This window comes from Lytechinus pictus, chromosome 5 (genome assembly GCF_037042905.1).
Source record: "Lytechinus pictus isolate F3 Inbred chromosome 5, Lp3.0, whole genome shotgun sequence".
In the NCBI taxonomy this organism is placed as follows: Eukaryota; Metazoa; Echinodermata; class Echinoidea; order Temnopleuroida; family Toxopneustidae; genus Lytechinus; species Lytechinus pictus.
The window spans coordinates 13,282,480-13,302,914 of record NC_087249.1 but is presented as its reverse complement, the minus strand read 5'-3'; the positions used below and the strand labels follow the sequence as shown (position 1 = coordinate 13,302,914).

The 20,435-nt window shown below is 35.0% G+C and overlaps 2 protein-coding genes across 2 annotated transcripts; both read right to left on the bottom strand.

Moving 5' to 3' along the window:
* Positions 1-6,197: 6,197 nt before the first annotated feature.
* On the bottom strand, positions 6,198-8,321 carry LOC135154213 (uncharacterized). The gene is made up of 4 exons (XM_064099562.1): positions 8,148-8,321; positions 7,785-7,846; positions 7,407-7,514; positions 6,198-7,149 (listed from the first exon to the last, which is right to left on the bottom strand). The coding sequence occupies exons 1-4, from the start codon at positions 8,319-8,321 to the stop codon at positions 6,198-6,200; spliced, it is 1,296 nt and encodes a 431-aa protein (XP_063955632.1).
* Positions 8,322-8,427: 106 nt separating this feature from the next.
* Positions 8,428-19,147, bottom strand: LOC129260493 (golgin subfamily A member 2-like). The gene is made up of 14 exons (XM_064099336.1): positions 19,073-19,147; positions 18,538-18,660; positions 18,015-18,140; positions 17,611-17,736; positions 17,250-17,369; positions 16,527-16,955; positions 16,186-16,299; positions 15,699-15,824; positions 15,027-15,149; positions 14,387-14,509; positions 13,545-13,688; positions 13,088-13,192; positions 12,496-12,621; positions 8,428-8,562 (listed from the first exon to the last, which is right to left on the bottom strand). Exons 1-14 carry the CDS (start codon positions 19,145-19,147, stop codon positions 8,428-8,430), a joined length of 1,995 nt encoding a protein of 664 aa, XP_063955406.1.
* Between the last annotated feature and the right edge of the window lie 1,288 nt (positions 19,148-20,435).

Here is a 20,435-nt window from a genome sequence, read left to right as displayed (position 1 = left end):
CTTAGATATTCATGTCTCAAATATAGTAGCATATCAATCTCCGCATTTTATCAATAAACTTTCTAATGACGTGAAAAGCCAAGTATTGTTCTGAGAGAGATATTGTATTCTCAAAGTCTATGTCCTGCTATTATGTGTCATAGAAATATTTTTTTTATTACGAAAACATTAAAAAGATGCCAAATTTTTTTTTTTTAAGTATTTTTTTCAGGTCCATCCCACAGAATTATGACTAAAAGATATGTGACTTGGGAAGTGCATACACAATTATTTCCCATGACTTGCTGAGTTTACGAAACTAAGCAAAACAACGATAGACATATTCACTTATTTATAAGGAAACCCGTCCAGAAGTTTGAATTTTGTTACTGTGCTCCCTCACTTCTTCTCTATACAACATTACGACCGTCTATTTTTTCTTCAAATGCATTTATTGCAAATATATCAAATTTAAATAGTACTTTTTCAACATATCATCAAATCAGAAATAACGATACACGACAGAATTGAAATACAACAAAGCAAATATACATTAGGTCGAGGATCGAATAATCAGAGAATAAATAGCAAACGAGTTTTAAGAAGCAGAATTATCTCATTACAGGGATTGACATGTACTCGAATTCAAACTCGACAATGAAATGTTATTTTTATTTTTACTCTTACTGGTGCGAAATTGTTATTGGTGTGTGTGTGATTAACACTTTTAATGTTTCCATGTGATATATGTATTGTAACCAAACATGTTGTATTCCAGTGAATTATATTCTATATTTCACATTCAGTTACCGTATATCGAGATGATTGTGTTTCCTGCATTGTTATCGTACTACTCTTTGATAGTTTTGTATAAATATAACTTTGTTTACATCAGAATTAACGGATTATTGTTAATTTGCATTATTTGTTCATAATGCAGTGTAAAAATAATTATTCTGGGCCTATACAGGGTGTATCGAAAAAAAGGAAACCCAAATTTGATCAATAATAATTTCAAAAATATAACTGTGGCAATAGTGGGGTTTATATCAACAGATAGATCAACTCTTTACCTTTCTTATGATAGCACTCTTAGCTCGTCACACTCATGCATCACTGAACACCATTGTTCTGAAAAAGTGTTACAAAATTTCAAGTGGTTCACTCTCACGCATCTTTCATTTTCAAAATTAAACTTTTTTTAGGATGAAGACAAAATGATGAAACATATCAACAATTATTCATTTTCAAACTTTGTTTATTTCTGTTCACTTCTTGATCATTTCTTTTTTTAAATGTCTGTAACAAATAAGAATAAGTCTCTGAACTCTTCAAGCTAATGCTGATGAAATGAGAAAGAAAAGGTGAGTGTGATGAAACCAGATTTTTTGCTTATGCTCCAAGTCCCTCGATGTGTCCCCCTCCTCTCTCCAAACAAAGCTGACACCTGCGCTGGACCCCATTCATGACTTGTCTCACTTGTTCAGGTTATGCCCTCAATCTGTCCACCTCAACTTGAATTCTCTCCCTTAGTTCTTGAAGGGTACCGGGTGGTGTGACGAAGACTCTGTCCTTCAAGTATCCCCAAAGGAAAAAGTCGCAGGGTGTCAAGTCAGGTGATCTTGGGGGCCATTCCACTGCTTGGTGCATCGCAATCACTCGCTGATGGAAGAGCTCCCTGAGTCGATCTGTCACTGCTCCAAGTCGATGAGCTGGAGCTCCATCTTGAGCCCACCAGAGATAGCGGAACATTCCATCTTCTTGCCTTGGAAAATTGTTCTCCAACTGTGGGACAACTTGCTCGTTGATCATATGGAGGTAGGTTTGACCATTAACGTTCGCATCGAAGAAGAATGGGCCTAACACTACGCCGCGCCGTTTCCACAAAGACCAACCCATACCGTAACCTTCTCTCTGCTGCACCTCTTCTCAAAGTTGAAGGCAGGAGGATGCCGAGACGGAGCGTAGTGGACGTTGTTCTTCCTATTTGCCCCTTCGTTGAGTGCGAATGCTGCTTCATCACCAATAACCAGGTTCCTGATGAATCTTTGGTCTCTGTTGCAACGCTGCAGAATCCACTGAGAGAAATCACGTCTTCTGTTCAGATCTGCCGGCATAAATTTCATGACGAACATGTAGCCGATATGGATGGAGATTAAGATCAAGCCTTGTGATCCTGTTAAAGGAAGCCTGTGTGAGCCCGACTCCATTTCCGCGAGCACTCGTCTGATGAGGATGGTGTTCCAGTTGCTGACGGACAGCCTCAATGTTTTCCTCTGTCCTTGCTGACTTTCTTCTTCCTGATCTTCCTTTGTTAAGATTATGGCTTTTTCCTTCTGCTTCATACTTGCGCAAATTAAGCCAAATTGTCTTCTTGGTAGGGGGGTCCCTATCCGGAAACATTAAATGAAATGCTTCTTGAGTCTGGAGATAACTCCTTGTCTCATGATACTTTTTTACCAAGAAAGATCTCTGTGCAGTTGTGAGTTGCACCATGTTGTAAATCATGGAGTAGAAGCCTTGTTTAGTTAAATGAATAGACATTTATAATTCATTCACCAAATTCATTTAATTAAAAGTCATTTGAATGCTTAACTGAAATCATTTGAATTGCTAATCATTTTGGGGCACATTCAAAGAAGCCACTCAATAGGCAATGAAATTGAACCACCGTGTCTTTTGTAAAGGATAGTATTCAGTGAAGCGTGGACCCTGTAAGCTATGTTAGGTGTCATTGGAAAGGGAAAGAGTTATAGTTTTTAGTGATATGACTATTATAATTAAAAAATCCATATTTTTCAAATTATACTCGATCAAACTTGGGTTTCCTTTTATTCGATACACCCTGTATGTCTTTATAAATGCAGCTTTTAAAAAATACCCTGGATTTAACTTTTGTCAGGTCCCTGGGTTGAGTGCAGCCTTTGTGAAATAATAGCAAATAAATAAAACCAAACTGAAATGAATTGTTGTTTTTAAGTTTCTGTTGTCATGTTTACTGAAAGTCTCAAAAGTGGATTACCATGATATTTTTTCATTCTTCGTTCTTGTGAAAACACTATGATTACCCCATAACAAAATTATTTCAAAAGAGATGAATAAGAAAGTACGGATAATAGACAGATAGAGATGAATGGGATAAAATAAAAGACAGGGATGAGAGGAGAAAATCGACAGAGATAGAGAGCGTGAGAGATATCATTTTATTTCAAAAAAGATGAATAAGGCAGAACGGAAAAGAGAGAGAGATGAATATGATTGAGTGAAAGAGAGGGAGGAGATAAATCGAAAGATCTAGATAGATGGGGGGGGGGGAGAAGGAGAGATACAATTTAATTTCTGAAGAGATGAATGCGACAATGAAAGATGGAGAGAGGCATGGGGACAGAGGAGCTAAACCTGGCGCACACTTCTACGCGATATGCGATCCGATTTTCAAATATTTTTAAAACTTAAATATTTAATGCAAAATGCGATTTATTAAAACAAAAATCGTGTCGTATCGGATCGCATAGTAATGTGCGCTCGGCTTTAGGGCAGGATGCGAATTCTTCTCCGTTACTTGTGCATCCGGCTTTTTTGGATCAGACTCTTAATCTTGGACTTGAATTTTTTTTCAGATTCTTGCCCCAATTTTTAATTTTAAACAAATTTCTTTACTGCCCTCTCTCGTCGGGTACACAAGTACTGACAGGAAAACAAGGAGCTAAAACGCTGTGACATGGGAAGGGGCGTGACCGACGACCCTTTGAATTTTCAAGAAGTGGAAAAGTGAAACAAACGAGCATGAATAAGAAGCGAGAAATTAAAAGGAATAATTTTCATCCAGAACTCTGTCTATATCAAGTTCATCACTAAAACAATTTGAATATCCGATCGGATCTCAGTTTCCGGTTTGTTTGCCCTACTGATACCTATCGATTTGGTTTGATTGTTGCTTGGTGTATAATACACTTGGTCCAATTTCCATTGAGTCTAATGCCCAGATACTATTTTGTAATTCGTCTAGTAATTGTTTTGCACCTTTTTTCAAAGGCAAATTCATTTTATTAATAGTGAAATCTGTCTATGGTGTTGAACAAAATGATAAATGGTCTAAACCTGCTAAATTGGGCAATTAGATCAAAATGTTGATTGAACGAAATGGTTTTATACTGTTACACCATGCAGGATTAGCCCAAATAGACATTAGACCATGTGGTTGAAGACCAAATGCCAATTTGCCCCCTTATGGAAATTACTCGATACTGTCGGGGGGGGGGGGAACCCTTTCTCTTTTTCCTTCTGAAAAAATCCCCCTCTCTTTTCTTATCTTTGTCTATAATTTCTGCATGTCTATTTGTATTTCTGTCTTCTGTCTAGACCAAGTGACAATTTACCCTTTTAGGCTCCTTCATGAAGAAAATGTGTTATTGTGTGTGGTAAACTCTTTCTCTCACCCTCTTTTTCCTTTCCTCTGTCCAGCTCACCCCCCCCCCCCCCTTCCTACGAGCCTTTATTCTGTGTCTATATTTTCTGTATGTGTATCTGTATTGTTTTCCCAATTTATTTCATTTCTTTCATAGTTTCTACAAAACATTCCAAACACTGCTGTAAAATTAGGAGTAAAATGAAGAATACACTGCACAATTTAATTTGATACTTTTTATTGTTTTTTTTCTATAATTTTTTAACTATTTACAAACACATATATAATCATATTTCTTTTGCACATTACAAACTTTTCTTGATACTTTTCAATCTTGTCAGCACCAGCCTACTTTTCTTTCTCCATTTCGATTTTGTTCTGAAACAAAATGATGAGGAAATCAAATGGATTTCGTCATTTTGTTGCCATTTTGTATTTAGAACCGTCTGTATCACGTGACCCACCAGCTCCCTTCCCGCTGTACATCCGTAACCCAAGATAACCTACTTTCATCATCACAAACTAACGCAATCCAATGTACACTCCTAAAGTTTTTCACTCCCAAGATGGAGAAAGATTTAAAATTCTCATCAGTCTGGATTAAACTTTGAGGAGTGTGTTAGGATGTTAAAATTTGGATGTAAAGGCAGGTTGCTTGGCCTTCGAATGCTCGCAGTACTAGAGGAACTGACAAAATCACTCAACCATTTGTGATCAGACGCTTTCTGGACTTTTCTTTAAATACTTTCCTAGTCTTTAACTCTCGTTTTGGCCACTACTCTTTTCTAAACGCTTTCTATAACCATTCCATCATAATACTTATGATAGTACTTATATTTTACTTCCTAGTTCTACTACTTACATTACTGCATAAATATATGATATAAATACATACTATAGGTTTTTTGTGTCATAATACTATAACATTTTTCATTTTTTTCATGAGACTATAAATTACATCTCAATATCATAATCATTTTGATCTTCATAGAAATAAATTCAAGAACATCTTTCTATTTGCTTCAACTTCTTCCAATTTGTAGGTCATATCTTCAGGTGCCATTTTGACATTCAGATGCAATTTGTGTTATGGGAGATGCTTTCCTATTGGTCTAGCCTTTTACCCTTTATTTCCATTTCAACACTTTTTCCTATTTCCTTCTCGGCATAGACCTTGTCCATTCTCCGTAACGACGCCGTACAGGTTTCCTGATCGTATACGGAGTCATCTGGTCGTGACTTCCATCTTCCTTCCCGCGGGATAATTCCCGATCCCAAGCATACAGATCTCTGATATTTCCCGCTCTACGGATGCGGACAAATCTTGTGAAACCTTGAAGCTCATCGAGAGTTTTAATTTCGATGCATTGAAGGTTTCAACTAATTCACAGAGGTTGGACTAGCTAGGAAACAACAAAAACCTGTAAACTTGAGACAAGAATGTCCACAGTACTAAAGAAAATGCAAAATCATTTCAATTCATTAGAGTGACCAGATGCTTTCTCTTCAATTTTCCCTTTATCTACTCCATCATAGTAATTTATGACTATCATTTTTTTTTGCCTGATGGTCTTTTTGTCTTTTTTGGGAGTCTTTTTGAAGGACCTTTCCGTACCCCCTTGGGATTTTGTTATTCTTCAGCTAATTATTTCTTCAGCTTTGTTTTGTCTGATTCATGGTTTGCTTATTTCCTTTCATTGAAAATATAAGAACCTTTTTCTGCTTTGTTTCTCATCTCATGAAAAGTATCAAATCATTAAACTACACATTATAGATCATCTATATACAACAATTAAAATACGAGATGCAATTATGAGAAGTTTCTCTTCTGAGCCTTAGTGATGACCTTCTCGATGGTTTTCCAAGAGGGTCTTAGACGAGGGTTTGTATTGGTCATCTGGGCTGCGAGGTCACGAAGATGTCTACTTCTGATAACCTTATCTATCCGAGCCAGCAGCACACCTAAGGAATATATATCAGTTTGAACACTCATGGTCTGCAGATCAAGGATGTATTCTGGAGCCAGATGAGGGAAGAGGATGCCTTGTTTGTACCCCTCCAGCTCTTCTTTAGGTAAACCCTTGTGCTTTAGCGGTATGGTTTGAGTAGAGACTTTCCCCATGTCAATAATGAAGGCATGCCATCTTTGATCCTCCATGTCCCATTGTAAGAGAATGTTGTTAGCTTTTAGATCATTATGTAAGAGACCTTTCTCGTGCATGGCTTTTATTCCACTGATGATGTCCATGATGATGGCGAACCAGTTGTCTTTCGAGATAGATGGAATCTGGAACTTGATGGCATGACTGAGAGGGAAGCTTGTACCAGTATTCTTATCACCAAGGAACTCAAGGATTAGAGATGGAGCACCTTCGATATCAACGATACCAACTGTCTTTGGGAATGATGGATGATCAGCGAAAGCGATGTTGACGAGGGCTTCCATTGTGGTACGGGCATGATCAGCTTTGATTCGAATCATTCTCTTCTGATCATCCTCATCCCTGACACCCTCACAGATGTAAGGTACTTTGACAGCTACAGCTTCACCTTGGTACTCTCTTAAGAATACTTCCCCAAAGGAACCCTTTCCAATCAGATCATCATCCTCGTCAATATAAGCCCCAACTAGGAATGAAAGGTCTTTAGAGTTGACTGTTGGTATCTCAATATCTGCCTGGATGGACTGAACCACAGCTCGGTCAATGTAGGTCATGTTGTCATACATCGAGTTCTTTTCATGGAGTACATTCTTGTGATAGCTGTGGGAGAAAGGATTAACCACATTTTAGTCATCTTTCAAAATTCAAGTCATTTTCTTTTTAATTCGGAATAGAATTTTATAATCAAATTTTAAATATTTTGTATATGTATACCAATTCAAAACAGATGTATTGAGTTTACCAATATCACCCAGAGTATTGTTAGATCCTCCTTCATTTCTTCCTCTTCAGATTGAAATTAATTTGTTACCATTTCTTTTTAGAATAGTCACTGCCTGCTGAATCGTACTACTTACACTGAGAGTTGATATCTGAGTTTCTTGATCATGCTTTCTTGTTTACAAATCTGAAATCCTTGATCTTCATTCACCTCCTTAAGTTGATATCTCTCTCGCTCTCCAGGACTGAGAAACAAAACGTAAGAAATCATTGGTTAGACACTCAACAAAGCATCAGCAAATATTTCGTGAGGTGCCTCCTCCTCCTCCCCTTTTTTATTCCTTTTTTTTTGGGGGGGTGGGTTATCGGTTACTTATTATTTTGCAATTCTATAAACTTTACATTGACCAAAAATTAGAGGAAGAAGTCCTGAAGGGATTTAAAGCTTGACTTAGGAACCACATAACTCGACAAAGAAGTTTAATTCTTGTATCATGTATCTTGTATTAATTTACCTGATTTCAACTGCTGAATCTCCACAATCAAAAAGAGGATCTCTATATCCAGTTAGACTGATCTGTGAGATTAAAGAAAATACAAATATTCAAATGCTGAGTTTCTTTCTTTTCCATATTTCCTAATTTTCTACTAAATGAATAGACTACGTTAACAACTATTGCTCATGTATTGTTTTATTTTTATTTTTTGCAACATGTATTAAAGTAAAATTTATTTCCAACAATAAACCATGATTTGAATTTCCAAAGTCTACATTTTTATCAATGTATTCAAACATCTTTAAACTTTACGAGAAAAACAAAGCCACGATAATTTCAATTTGACTACAAATGTTTTGTTAATCAACTATTTCAACATACCATATCAACATAAGTTTGTTTGGTCTTCTTCAAATCGGCAATCTCTCGTTTCATATGTGCATTGATTTTTTTCATGCCATCAAGAGCTTCAAACAGGTCGGTAAGACAAATAGAATCCTCAACCGATTCAAGAAGTCCATGGTGGATCGCAGCTGAAGTGACGGAAGCTTTCATACTCTGGAGGGGGGGGGGGGGATAAAAATCAAGCTAAGATACAAGCAAACGGGGAATAAAACAATGTGGGCTTGGCATAATCAAGTACTGTTCGAGGGTATATGATTTAATAGCAAAATACCCAGAATAATCTTACCTGAATTTCTTCCTCGACTTCTTTCTGTCTTTTCTCTGCTCGTAATGCATTACTTTCCATAAGATGAATCATTTCTTTCATATTGGATGCTTTCTCCTCTAGCTCCTAGATAAGAGATAAAAAAATGGATATTATAAAGTAAACACCATGGCCCGTATTCTGATAGCGTGGTTTAACTTAACCCTAGTCTAAGTGTGGTAATAAACTGCCATATTTAAACCTAGGTTTAAATTTCGTATTCCGATAGTAAGGTTTAAGTTAACCCTGGTCTAAGTGTGGTAATAAATCCTCAAAAAGTTAAACTCGCGCAGGGGGTAGTTTAAGCCTGGTTTAAATCCAACAAATCATGGCCAACAATTTTTTAGAATTTATGCCTATATTGCATTTCGAGCTACTTCCTCAGTTTTTAACAGATTCTCATGAAATTTGGAACACACTTTGGTCTCAAGGTAAGGAGGTGTAAGAATTTTTTTTCCCCTTTTTCGGAAATTGTGTTGCCATGGTAACAGTATATTATGGTTCAAAATTTTGCCGTTTAAAATACTTAATCAGTTTTCTACCAATTCTCAAGAAAGTTGGCTAACACATTGATTTTGAGGTAAAGATGTGCAAGACTCATTTTTGCATGTGTCGGAAATTGTGTTGCCATGGTAACGGTATAGTATGACAAAAACTAAGCATAAATCTTGCTGTTCCAACTACTTCCTCAGTTTTTAACCAATTCTCGTGAAATTTGGCACATACATTAGTCTTAATGTGAAGATGTGCAAAACATATTCTATGCCTAAAGTATATAGAAAATCGCGTTGCCATGGTAACATATCAAATATCGAAAATTAGGTGAAAAACTTGTGGTTTTAATTACTTTATAATTTTCAAACCATTTCTCATGATATTTGGCACAGACATAAGTCTTGAGGTGAAGATTTGCAAGACACATTTTTGCATGTGTTGGAAATTGTGTTGCCATGGAAACGGTATATTATGGCAAAAACTATGTAAAAATCTTGCAATTCCAACTACTTCCTAAGTTTTAACCAATTCTCATGAAATGTGGTACAAACATTAGTCTTGATGTGAAGATGTGCAAAAAATATTTTATGTCTTTATAAAAAAAAATCATGTTGCCATGGTAACAAATCAAATATAAAAAATTAGATGAAAATCTTGTGATTTGAACTACTTTATCAGTTTCCAACTGGTCAATTCTCTTCAAGATTTGGCACATACATTAATGTTGAGGTGAAGATGTCTGACATATTTTTGCCTGTATCAGAATCGTGTTGCCATGGTAACAACATATTATATAACGAAAATAAGGTGAAAATTTTGTAGTTCGAACTCCTTCATTAGTTTTCATTTTTCAACCAATTCTTATAAAAGTTGGCTCACACATTGGTTTTGAGGTATAGATCTGCAAGACATATATTTGGGTGTATCAGAAATCGTGTTGCCATGGTAACAACATATTACATAATGAAATTAGGTGAAAATCTTGCGGTTTGAACTCCTTCATTAGTTTTCATTTTTCAACCAATTCTTATAAAAGTCGGCTCACACATTGGTTTTGAGGTATAGATCTGCAAGACATATATTTGTGTGTGTTGGAAACTTTGTTGCCATGGTAACATCATATTAAATCAATAAATGTGTAAACACATCTCGTGGATTGAACTTCTTCATTTTATGACATAGGCCTATGCTCATGAAATTTAGAACACATAGGTTTTGAGGTAAAATAATCTGCAAGACACATTTTCTCATTCATCAAAATATGTGTTTGTATGGTAACTACACACACCAAAATAAGATTGAGACAATAGTCAATGCTAACTGTTGTTTGGCTACCTAGAGAACTACATGTAGCTGTAGGCTTAGTTCTAGTTTTAAGGGGGGTGCTAGACCTCTAGATCTCGAACTACAGTCCCTAGCTTTAGATCTAGGCCTAGATCTAGATTCTTTAGATCTAGTAATAATCCGTTAGATCTCTAGCCTACTTCTTTTGTCATGCCTAAGGTTAGATGAGTAGATCTACTGTAGACTAGCCTACATTTACTATTTTTCGATTTAGAATCTAAATTGAGAGTCTACAAATCTCTAGATCTAGACCTATTACATGTAGACCTAGATTGATACAGATCTAGTTCTAGATCTAGATAGGGTCTAAGTTATTTAGTCTAGAACTAGGCCAGCGTTAGAGATTCTAGATCATACAGTAAGTCAGTAGACTAGATAGCACAGACTAACGTAAGGCCTAGATCTAAATTCTTACATAAATCTAGGCCTGGCCTAGTCTAGTCAAGACTAAGCTGTTGTTGGTCTAGGTTTAGGCCTGTTTTTTAGTCCTGGACCTGGAAACCTAAACAAGTCCCCAAAAATATTTAAATAAAATAAAAACTCTTCAAAGAAACAGATATGGACCTAAAACAGGAGTAGAGAGATGTCATTTAGCCAGGCCTAGTTACTTGGCAAGCAATGGCAATGCATAGCGATAGTCAGATCTAACAATGTAGACAGGAATAACCGTCGTTTCTGGGGATTTATTGAAAAAATTCTGACATTTTATTGTCATATCACATTGCCTTGGTGAGAGAGGCCAACGGCAACGTAGACTGTCATACTCATCATAGACTCAGCGGAACAATACAGAGACTGAAGCTTTTTGTCTAAGACAAATCAGATCTATTCTACTAGATTCTAACTAAGAATAAGGTTAGAATATAGATCTATATCTATCCCTGTCCCAAGGCTAAGCCAGCCTAATTCCTGAATGATGTTCTAGGTCTAGACCAATACTATAAATATGTATAATGTAGCTTCAGTCTCGGTTGCTCCACTAGACTACGGTTTGCTTCAGGAAAGTAAAAAAAGTCAAAACAATGTTCAATTCTCCTCCAAACAATTGGGCCTAAGCTAGATCTAACTATACTAGCCTAGGCCTAATGTTAGACCCAAGACTACTCTCAAAAGTTACAAAAATTTCCCCTTACATAAAGTTAGAATAAAGATGTCGACCTCTTAACTTATTGTTTTAGATCTATAGGACTAGAGTCTAGACTCTAGTCTAGAGTGGGTGAGGTGAATCTATTCAATTTAGATTTTGACAAACATGAAAAGCAATCAATGGGACTGATACACACAAAACTATGCAGGTCACTCGGTTTGGGATTGAAATGTTTTAGTAATTAAAAAATATAAAGATAATCTGAATGAAAATTTCTTACCATATATGGGTGATGAATGCTTTTCTTTCACTACAATAGTTGTAATTAGTTTCCATAAAATCCAATTTTTTAAGAAAAAACAACTTTAGTGACATTTTTTCAACTTTGTTGCAGTCATCCCTGCAGCACTAATTTACCAAAAAGGTGCTAGTCTTGGTTAAAAGAGGATTATTATTTCCAAAAAGAATTTAAACCCGGGTTTAACCCAGGTTTAGTTAAACCTGGCTATCAGAATACCAAAATAATTAAACTACACTTAGACCAGAGGTGAGGTTTAGAGGAGGTTTAGTTAAACCAGGGTTAACTTTAGACTAGGGTTAAGTTAAACCTGCTATCAGAATACGGGCCCATGGTGTTATACAGCACTGGTGTACATATGGGACCCACCAGTCAGTGAACACCAGGTTTAACACTCTGGTGTTATAGGGTGTTGTTGTATTGTAAGACCTGAGGGTGTGGTCATTCATTATTTTGTTCCCAGTTTTTAAATTTCTTTCAAAGAATCTTCTGAGTATTTCTCACCTTTAACCACCAAGAATCAATAAGGTTTAAGTATTTTGTCATTATATTTACGGGGTCAAGTAACTTCTTGGTATGCATATAAATGTTTCAAAAGAATTAGTTACTACTTGGATACTGAAAGATATTTTAATATCGATTTAATTTTCCCCTATATCAGTCTGAGAGAGAGGGGCATATTTTTTGTTATTTCAATATTAAATCATAAGATTTCCCCAGCAATTTACACACTTCCCTGAGTCCCCCCCCCCCCCCCCCCCCCCCACGTGAAAAAGTATGTGAATGTTCAATTTACCTGGTTGTTTTTCTTCTGGAGCTCTAACTGGTTATGAAGATTTCTGTTCTGAATATTGAGATCAGTTATATCAGATTTGAAGCACTCAACCTTGGAGTAAGCGGTCTCTATCTCGTTCTTAACCAGCTGAAAGGATATTAAGAAATATAAGAACTGAATAAACATTTGTTTTATTAAAAATGGGATAGAACTAAATGATAAATTCTTTGCAGGATTCCTTCCAGGACTGCTTTCGTGTACTCTTCCTAGAAACTATTATCAGAAACTGCCACTCTATGGACAGTGTAATTTTGAAAATAGTCTACAAAAAGTATGTATAAATTGTCAAAGTTTTCCGAAATTGAATAATGTTCATTATCATATGGCACTAAGATCTAGCACTGATGAATTATTTTCATTTCAGTTTTTGTAATGCATATTTGTATAAGTCTGTAAGAGATATTGAATAAATTCTCTTTCTTTCGGTGAAATGAATGTTTATTCGTATGATTTGATTTCAATTCAAATTCTATATTTTTTTTCATTGACCTTTTACCACTTTTAGGTACATTAACCAAAATTTATGTTATATGAGTTCACGTTCAGTATTTACCTTGATTTCATTCTCAAGTTTCTCATTCTTCTTCTCAATCTCCATTCTGAGTTCTTCTGATTCTTTGACTTTTTCCATGGCAACCTTGTTTTTCTCTATCAATTCCTGATGAAAAGAGGAATTAATCGAAACGCTAGTCATTTGGGAGTATTTCAATTTACTTTCAATCTTATAAAAATGTGCACTGAAGAACATGGTATGGCCAATTCCAAACTCTTCTTTGAATCATAATAACATTTAAGATCAAAGGTCTGTGGATTATAATAATATCATTAATTTTCATTTTGATTTATTCTATAATGATTCAACGAACTTCGAGTTTGGCACTTTACTTATTTGCATTACCGTACAGACTGACTTCAAAATCTGATTTCATTATTGAAAAACTGTTTGTGTGGTATTTTGTGGTTATGTTGTGATTGTATTCGTTGAAAAAACTTTAGAATATAATCCTCACCAGTCGCTCTGTTTCAGCCGTCTCCAACTTTTCTCGTTCTTTGTGGATCTGTACCTGTGCAATCTCCCTGCCGAGTACTTTGGCAATCTCTTGGTCGATTAAAGCCGATGCTTTGAGGGCGACCTCACGTCTTGTATCGGAGTTCTGTAAGGAATTGCAAATAATTTTTACATGAAATTTCAAATCAGTGATTATCGAGGTGGCGATGAAGCGATAGTGGTGATTGTGATGATAACGGTGGGGTGCTGCTGCTGCTGCTGATGATGATGATAATTCAGGGGATTGATGATAGAATGATGATAATAATTATGATGGTGATGATGATGATAATGATGATAATGCGGGTGCTGCTGCTGATGAGGATGGTGATGATGATGATGATGATAATGATGATAATGATGATGATAATGATAATGATAATGATAATAATGCTGATGCTGCTGCTGCTGATGATGATGATAATGATAATGATGATAATAATGATGATGCTGCTGCTGATGATGATGATAATGATGTCGATGATGATGGCAGCAGATAAATAAATAGATGTACAGAGGACTGTGTCCCAAATAAGGTTGAAAAATATTAATCATGTCCTGGACATCAATGCATCCTGGTTTGACTAATTAGAGTTATAATAAGTTTATTCTATTATGGAAAAAAATGTTTAATCAAGTTTTCGACGATCTGGCAATCCTTGTGACCGTTTATAATATGTTCTTAATTAAATCTGCAGCTATGACAGGACATTATTCACCAAGCTTCACCTACATGCAACATTTACCAAATATCAGATAATGTAGATTTTTAAAATGATAGACCGCAATGATCTTGAAAGGTACCAGATTTTGTTTCTGATTCTCTAGTTGTTCCAGTAGATTGTTCCGTTCCTTCTTCCATTTCAGACTTTCTCTCTCGAATTCGACTTTATTTTTGGCTGCGGCAGCAACTCTCTGTTCCAATTCCTGTAACATAATGTATAATGGAATGACCATTTATTGGGGGCAATTACAAAATTATTGTAATTTGTGGACACATACACACACAAGATATTATCACACTATTGAGAAAAGGCAAAAAACAAAAATAATTCTGAATGAGTTGTGAGAGGTATTACCTGACATAGCGCAATTCTAATATTACATTTAACCGTTTTGATTGAGGATCAGAACAAGAACTTGGCCGTTTTGTGAGAGGTATTATCTGAAATTGCTTCACGCTTCTCTTGAGTATACAAAAAAATGAAATACGCACAAAAATTAAGACTGATCAGAATAGCATTGTTGTTCATATATTTAAATAAAAAATAATAATGGAAATTGAAAAAAAATAAAAGAATAGGACCGAAAATAATAATTAAAAATGACTTCCATTCAAACAATCTGAATTTCTTTTAATCAGACACTTTCTATTAGAAAAAAAAGCGTTCGTTTCATGAAACAATTGTCAAATGATTTATAATGACATTCATGTTCTACATACCTTGCATTGATTTTGCACAGACTCGAGTGAGGAGGAAAGGGTGGATTTTTCGTCCTTCAGCTTTGTAGAAAGTTCTTGCTTTTCAACCTCTTCCTCTAAACAATTCAGTTTGTCTTCCAGGTTCTGTTGTAATCAGTGACAGTTTTAAGGTTATTCATATCACATTTCCTATTCAAAATCATGGAAGATTGTTCTTATTCCTAATTCCAAAGTTATCAGATATAAGGTTGTTTAGAGTTGTCACCTATTTATTCACTATATTTTGATGCATTGATTTTCATCACTCAAGATTGAATGATGATTTACATGTTTATTTAAAAGGGGGTATTATTTATATATGAACTCAAGAATCCTCTTAATTCTATATTTATTGTAATTGTTAAATATTAGAGGTTTCATCTATCTATCGAAACAAACTACACTGCAAAAACTCTGGTTTTGATTTAACACCAGCCCGGAATCTATATATGTCCACACCAAAGAAGTGTTAAACAACACCAGTTTCGTTTTGGTCTAACACCAGATAGGTGTCTATACAACACCAATTAGTATTAAAACAGCATCGGTTTGATTCCAAACTGGTGTTGTTTCAATACTTCTCTGGTGTGGACAGATATAGATTCCGGGCTGGTGTTAAATCAACACCGGAGTTTTTGTGATTTGGTTACTTACACGTCTTTCCTCGTACTCTTGTCCAATCTGAGATGATAGCTTGTAATTATCTTCAGCTAAGCTGTCTGCTAGAGCTTGAAACTCGAGCTTCTCACCTAGCAACAGTTCGCATTCTTGCTCCAGCTCCTGGGGCAAACCCATAACAAAATAGGTGGGTGTAAGACAAAATGACGGAGAGACAGATAAAGAGGGAGAAAGAGAAAGAAAGACAGAGATAGATCAAAACGCCAAGAAGTAGAATCAGATTTTTTTGCAAATTATAATTGTACTTTTAGTATATTTAGAAGCAAAAGGATCGCTTTATGCATTATTTTTTCATTTCTATTATTTAAAAAAAAGAAATGATTATATTTAAGATAGTCTTCGTAATAATTGTACAATTTTTATTCCCACCAAAGGGGGAAAAATTGAAATTATATAAATTTAGCAATAACGATGATAATTGCTTCTGTCATTTCATTTCTATTTTTTTTTTCTAAGTTCTTACCTGGTATTTGTTGTTAGCCTCCTGAAGTTCATTTGAGAGACCGTCTCCATTCTCTGTCTGATTGCTAGATTGTTTCTTGATGGTTTTCTTTTTCTGGAATGTTTGATCAAGCACCTACAGGATATGAATATTATTGCGTGTTGTTTAATCTGACACTATCATGACAATTAATATGAATAAAATTGAAATAATTTAAAAGAATGATTATAAATAACCCAGTTTACAATTCATCTACCTGTTCCGTTCGTTTGTGAAAATGCTAATATTTTTTGTTTTAGAATGCCATTTTAAAACAAAACCATCCCAGAACAACATGATGTAGTAAATAGAAAAGCTCGTACCTGACAATGTTGGGGGCTCTTCCTGAGTTCGAATTTCGGTCCGTGTTTTTCTATTTCAAAACTACTAGAGGGAGATTGGTACGATTTGCTCTGGACTGATTTGATCTCTTTGTCCCATTCTAGATCCTGGTTCTCCTCAGTGAAGCAAGGCTTTGGTTTCTGGACTGGTATCTCTTGGTCCCATTCTAGATCCTGGTTCTCCTCAGTGAGGCAAGGCTTTGGTTTCTGGACTGGTATCTCTTGGTCCCATTCTAGATCCTGGTTCTCCTCAGTGAAGCAAGGCTTTGGTTTCTTGAATGGTATCTCTTGGTCCCATTCTAGTTCTTGGTTGTCATCCTCCGTGAAGTCCTGAATTTGTTCCTGGTCTAGATCTATCTCTTGGTCCCATTCTAGATCTTGATCCTCATCTGACAAACTATGCTCTCGACCCTAAAATATAAATCAATTCAAGTCCAGGTATGTATGCTTCATGGATCATTGTTGAAAAAGATTTTGCTAATCGTAGATTTATTTTTCTTCATAAAAGCACATTTGTCCTTTGATTGATGTTACCTCAGTTAAATAGTAAATTCGGAAAGTTAGTGATAAAAACTAATCATCCTATTATAGCAAATAAAGATTGCAGATTGAATATGTTCGAAATTAAAAACAATGTTAGTGTTATAGTTGATATGTAATATTTAGTTTTATTTTTCTAACAATATTGCACCTTATTACTTTTACCTGATGATGGTTTTCGTTGATCCGAGCTGATAGACTGTCTCTTTCCTTCTCCAAACTAACGTTAAGAACTTGAAGTTGTTTCTTCTCTGCGTATACAGCCGCAAATCCTTCTTCCAAATACTATTTTAAAAAATAAATTCCATAAAATTTCAACCACATAGAATATCAAATACAGTAAATTACAAGTGTACTTATGAACAATCGAGAATATCAGCAGTATTTTGATATCGATTATTATTATTATGTAAAATGTAAGTTGTGACCATTTACATGTATATAGATTTAGACAGAATTCGTATACTACAGGACTCCGTCATTTCAAATACTATCATAGCAAAATAACACTTCAGTATTTTAATACCTGATATTGTTTGCGAGCCTCACTGAGCTGGGTAGATAGATCACTTTTCTCTTCTTCCAGACAATCAGCGTTGGATTGGAGCTCTATTTTCTCTTCATTCAGAGTGAACAACTGATTAGTTAGTTCCTATAATTAAAATTAAATTATAGTGGGATCAGCGAGAGAAAATAGGAGAACAAATGATGGAACAAATCATTTCTGTGCAACATTTGAAAACATTATATTGTTTATTATATCCAAGGAGAAGAGAAAGTGCATGGGGAAAAGGCCAAGAAAATAGAAACAATCCTCTAATATTGATGATCTATGAAAGAAAGAAAGAGTACTCCAAAGAAAGAATAATCCAAACTCCCAAATCTCTTGAACCAAATTTATGATCAAACTACAATTTGGTTTGAACTAACCTTATTTTCCTTTTGGATGTCTTCGAGTTGAGAAGAAAGTTTGTCCTTTTCTTCGTTTATGATATCCAAACGATTTTCAAAATCCTGGCGCTGTTGAGATGCCCTGGTAAACTTTTCCTCTGCTTTCTATTAAAAAGGCGAAAAACATTGTCACATAAGGAAGAAAAACAAGTGAAAAGAAATCACCAAATGGTTTCAAAGGAAAGGCAAAAGGATTATTCGATTGGTTGGTTGGTTGGTTGGTTGGTTGGTTGGTTGGTTGGTTGGTTGGTTGGTTGGTTGGTTGGTTGGTTGGTGGGTGGGTGGGTGGATGGGTGGGTTGGTTGGTTCGTTGGTGGGTGGGTGGTGGGGTGGAGTTGGGTTGGTTGGTTGGTTGGATGAGCTTGACAAGCAAAATATGTATTTATATGTAAAGTGTTTGGAGGGATCGCAATAACGCGTCGTTCCCATGTCTGAAAGACAGTATTAAGGTAATAATTATCAATATCATTATGATTATGGATATTAAAATCATTCAAGTTACCTGACAATCTTGATGACTCTGTTCCAGTTCTTTGGAGATTTCAGCCATTTTGGTTTTCAAGTCAGCGATCTTTTCTTGAAGCTTCTCAATTTCTTGAGTCAAGGCTGTTATCTTTCCATTATCCTGTATAACATATCAATGTTTTTATTTTCATTTTCTTTGTTCCTAGTAGATATTCAAAATCATTTAACAACGACTTGCAAAAATGTTGTACTTCTTAATTTAATAAATGTAAGCTCATCTTAATTACCGTGTATAAATTATATAATAATTTTTAACTTTCATACCAAAAATATTGTAAGATAAATGAATTTCAGTCTTGTTATCAGTTATAAGATTGTAATAATAATTATAAATGAAAAGGAAATTCTTGAGGCAAAAGCCTAAATGATGTCTATTGAATATGGGAAAAGTCAATTTCGTTTCTACATACGAGTCCATTTTTGTAACGATTCAATTGTTTAAACAAATTATTTTAAATGATTACAATCTGATGACCATTCCTAAAAACGAACTAATTTAAAATGATTTTTACCTCTTGGGTTACGACCTGGTTAGTGATCTTCTTCTGGCGGAAGGCATCCTTGGTCATCGGTCGGTTTTTCTCCATTTTGTCCTGAAATTAGGATTGAAAATATTAGAATTTCTCTATCAAAAACAAATCATTATGTATTAATATATATTTTTTTACATTTACAAATCGACCTGTATATTTGCCAATTCTATCGTTTTAAGATAATGTCTCTCTATTGATGTTTAGAGATTGCTGATAATAATATATCGATGTTTCCAACAACAAAAAATCAATGCAATTTGTTAAATATCAAGGGTAGATCCTATTGACTTCCCTGGTTTTTTTTGTCTTACCTTGAATTTTGATTTGAGATGTTTAAGCTCTGATTTGAGATGAGAAACCTTACTATCATGGCGGAGTTTTTCTTCAAGAAGAACTGATTTCTCCCGCAACGAAGACTGTGCAAAAGCAGCAAAAACAATGATTTAATGATAGTTTTAGTGCTTTCCCCATGAAAATTTTAGTCTTTTATTACATAATTTCCTTTTCTCTAATCAATTCCTTTAATTTTCCTTTATTTTTATCACTCCCCTCATTTATATTGCACCTTCTTCTTTCCTATTATTTTTTTCAGTATTTTTTTTTCTCTTCATGCTCTTCTTCTAATTCTCATATAATTTATTTAGCTTTATATTCAAATCTTTTCTTCCTAGATAATTTAAATACAATATTGCCTACTCGTAATCGTTCCGTAGTACGCCTGAGAAGGAGATCGGTTGTTTCATACTGATCAGCACATTTCTGAATCAAAGAGACTGATTCATGACGTTGATTGATCAAACCCTGTATGACGAGAAAAACAAAATTATTTTTTGATTAAAAGGTGTTTGGAAACAACTTTTCAGCACAAAGCAAAACAAAAGTATGAAGAAATTATTTACATGTCACTTCTTTCAGCTAGATTATGCACTGAAATTTGTTGTTCTTCTCAATTCGTTATATATTGTTAAATTATTGATATACATACTTGCATGAAAGCAGCTCAAACGAAATGTCTTACCATCTTCTTAATCCATTTATACTGAAATACAAACAAATTCACATCTTCTATCCCCACTGTTTATAAACATAAATGAAATAGTGTGTATACCTTGTAGAGTTTTTCTAGATCTTCTTTTTCTTTCTTGATCCGGTTGATAGCTGTTTTATGCTGTGAGATCGAGTGGTCTTTCTCTTGCTTCAAGCGCTAAAAAGAAGACAGATGAAGTAACAATAATATATTTCATGATTTAAAGCTCGATACAAGAAATAAAATCATGATTAACTGACTTAAACGTTTGATTCGATACCTTTGAGGAACCATCAGTAAAAACACAATCCTACG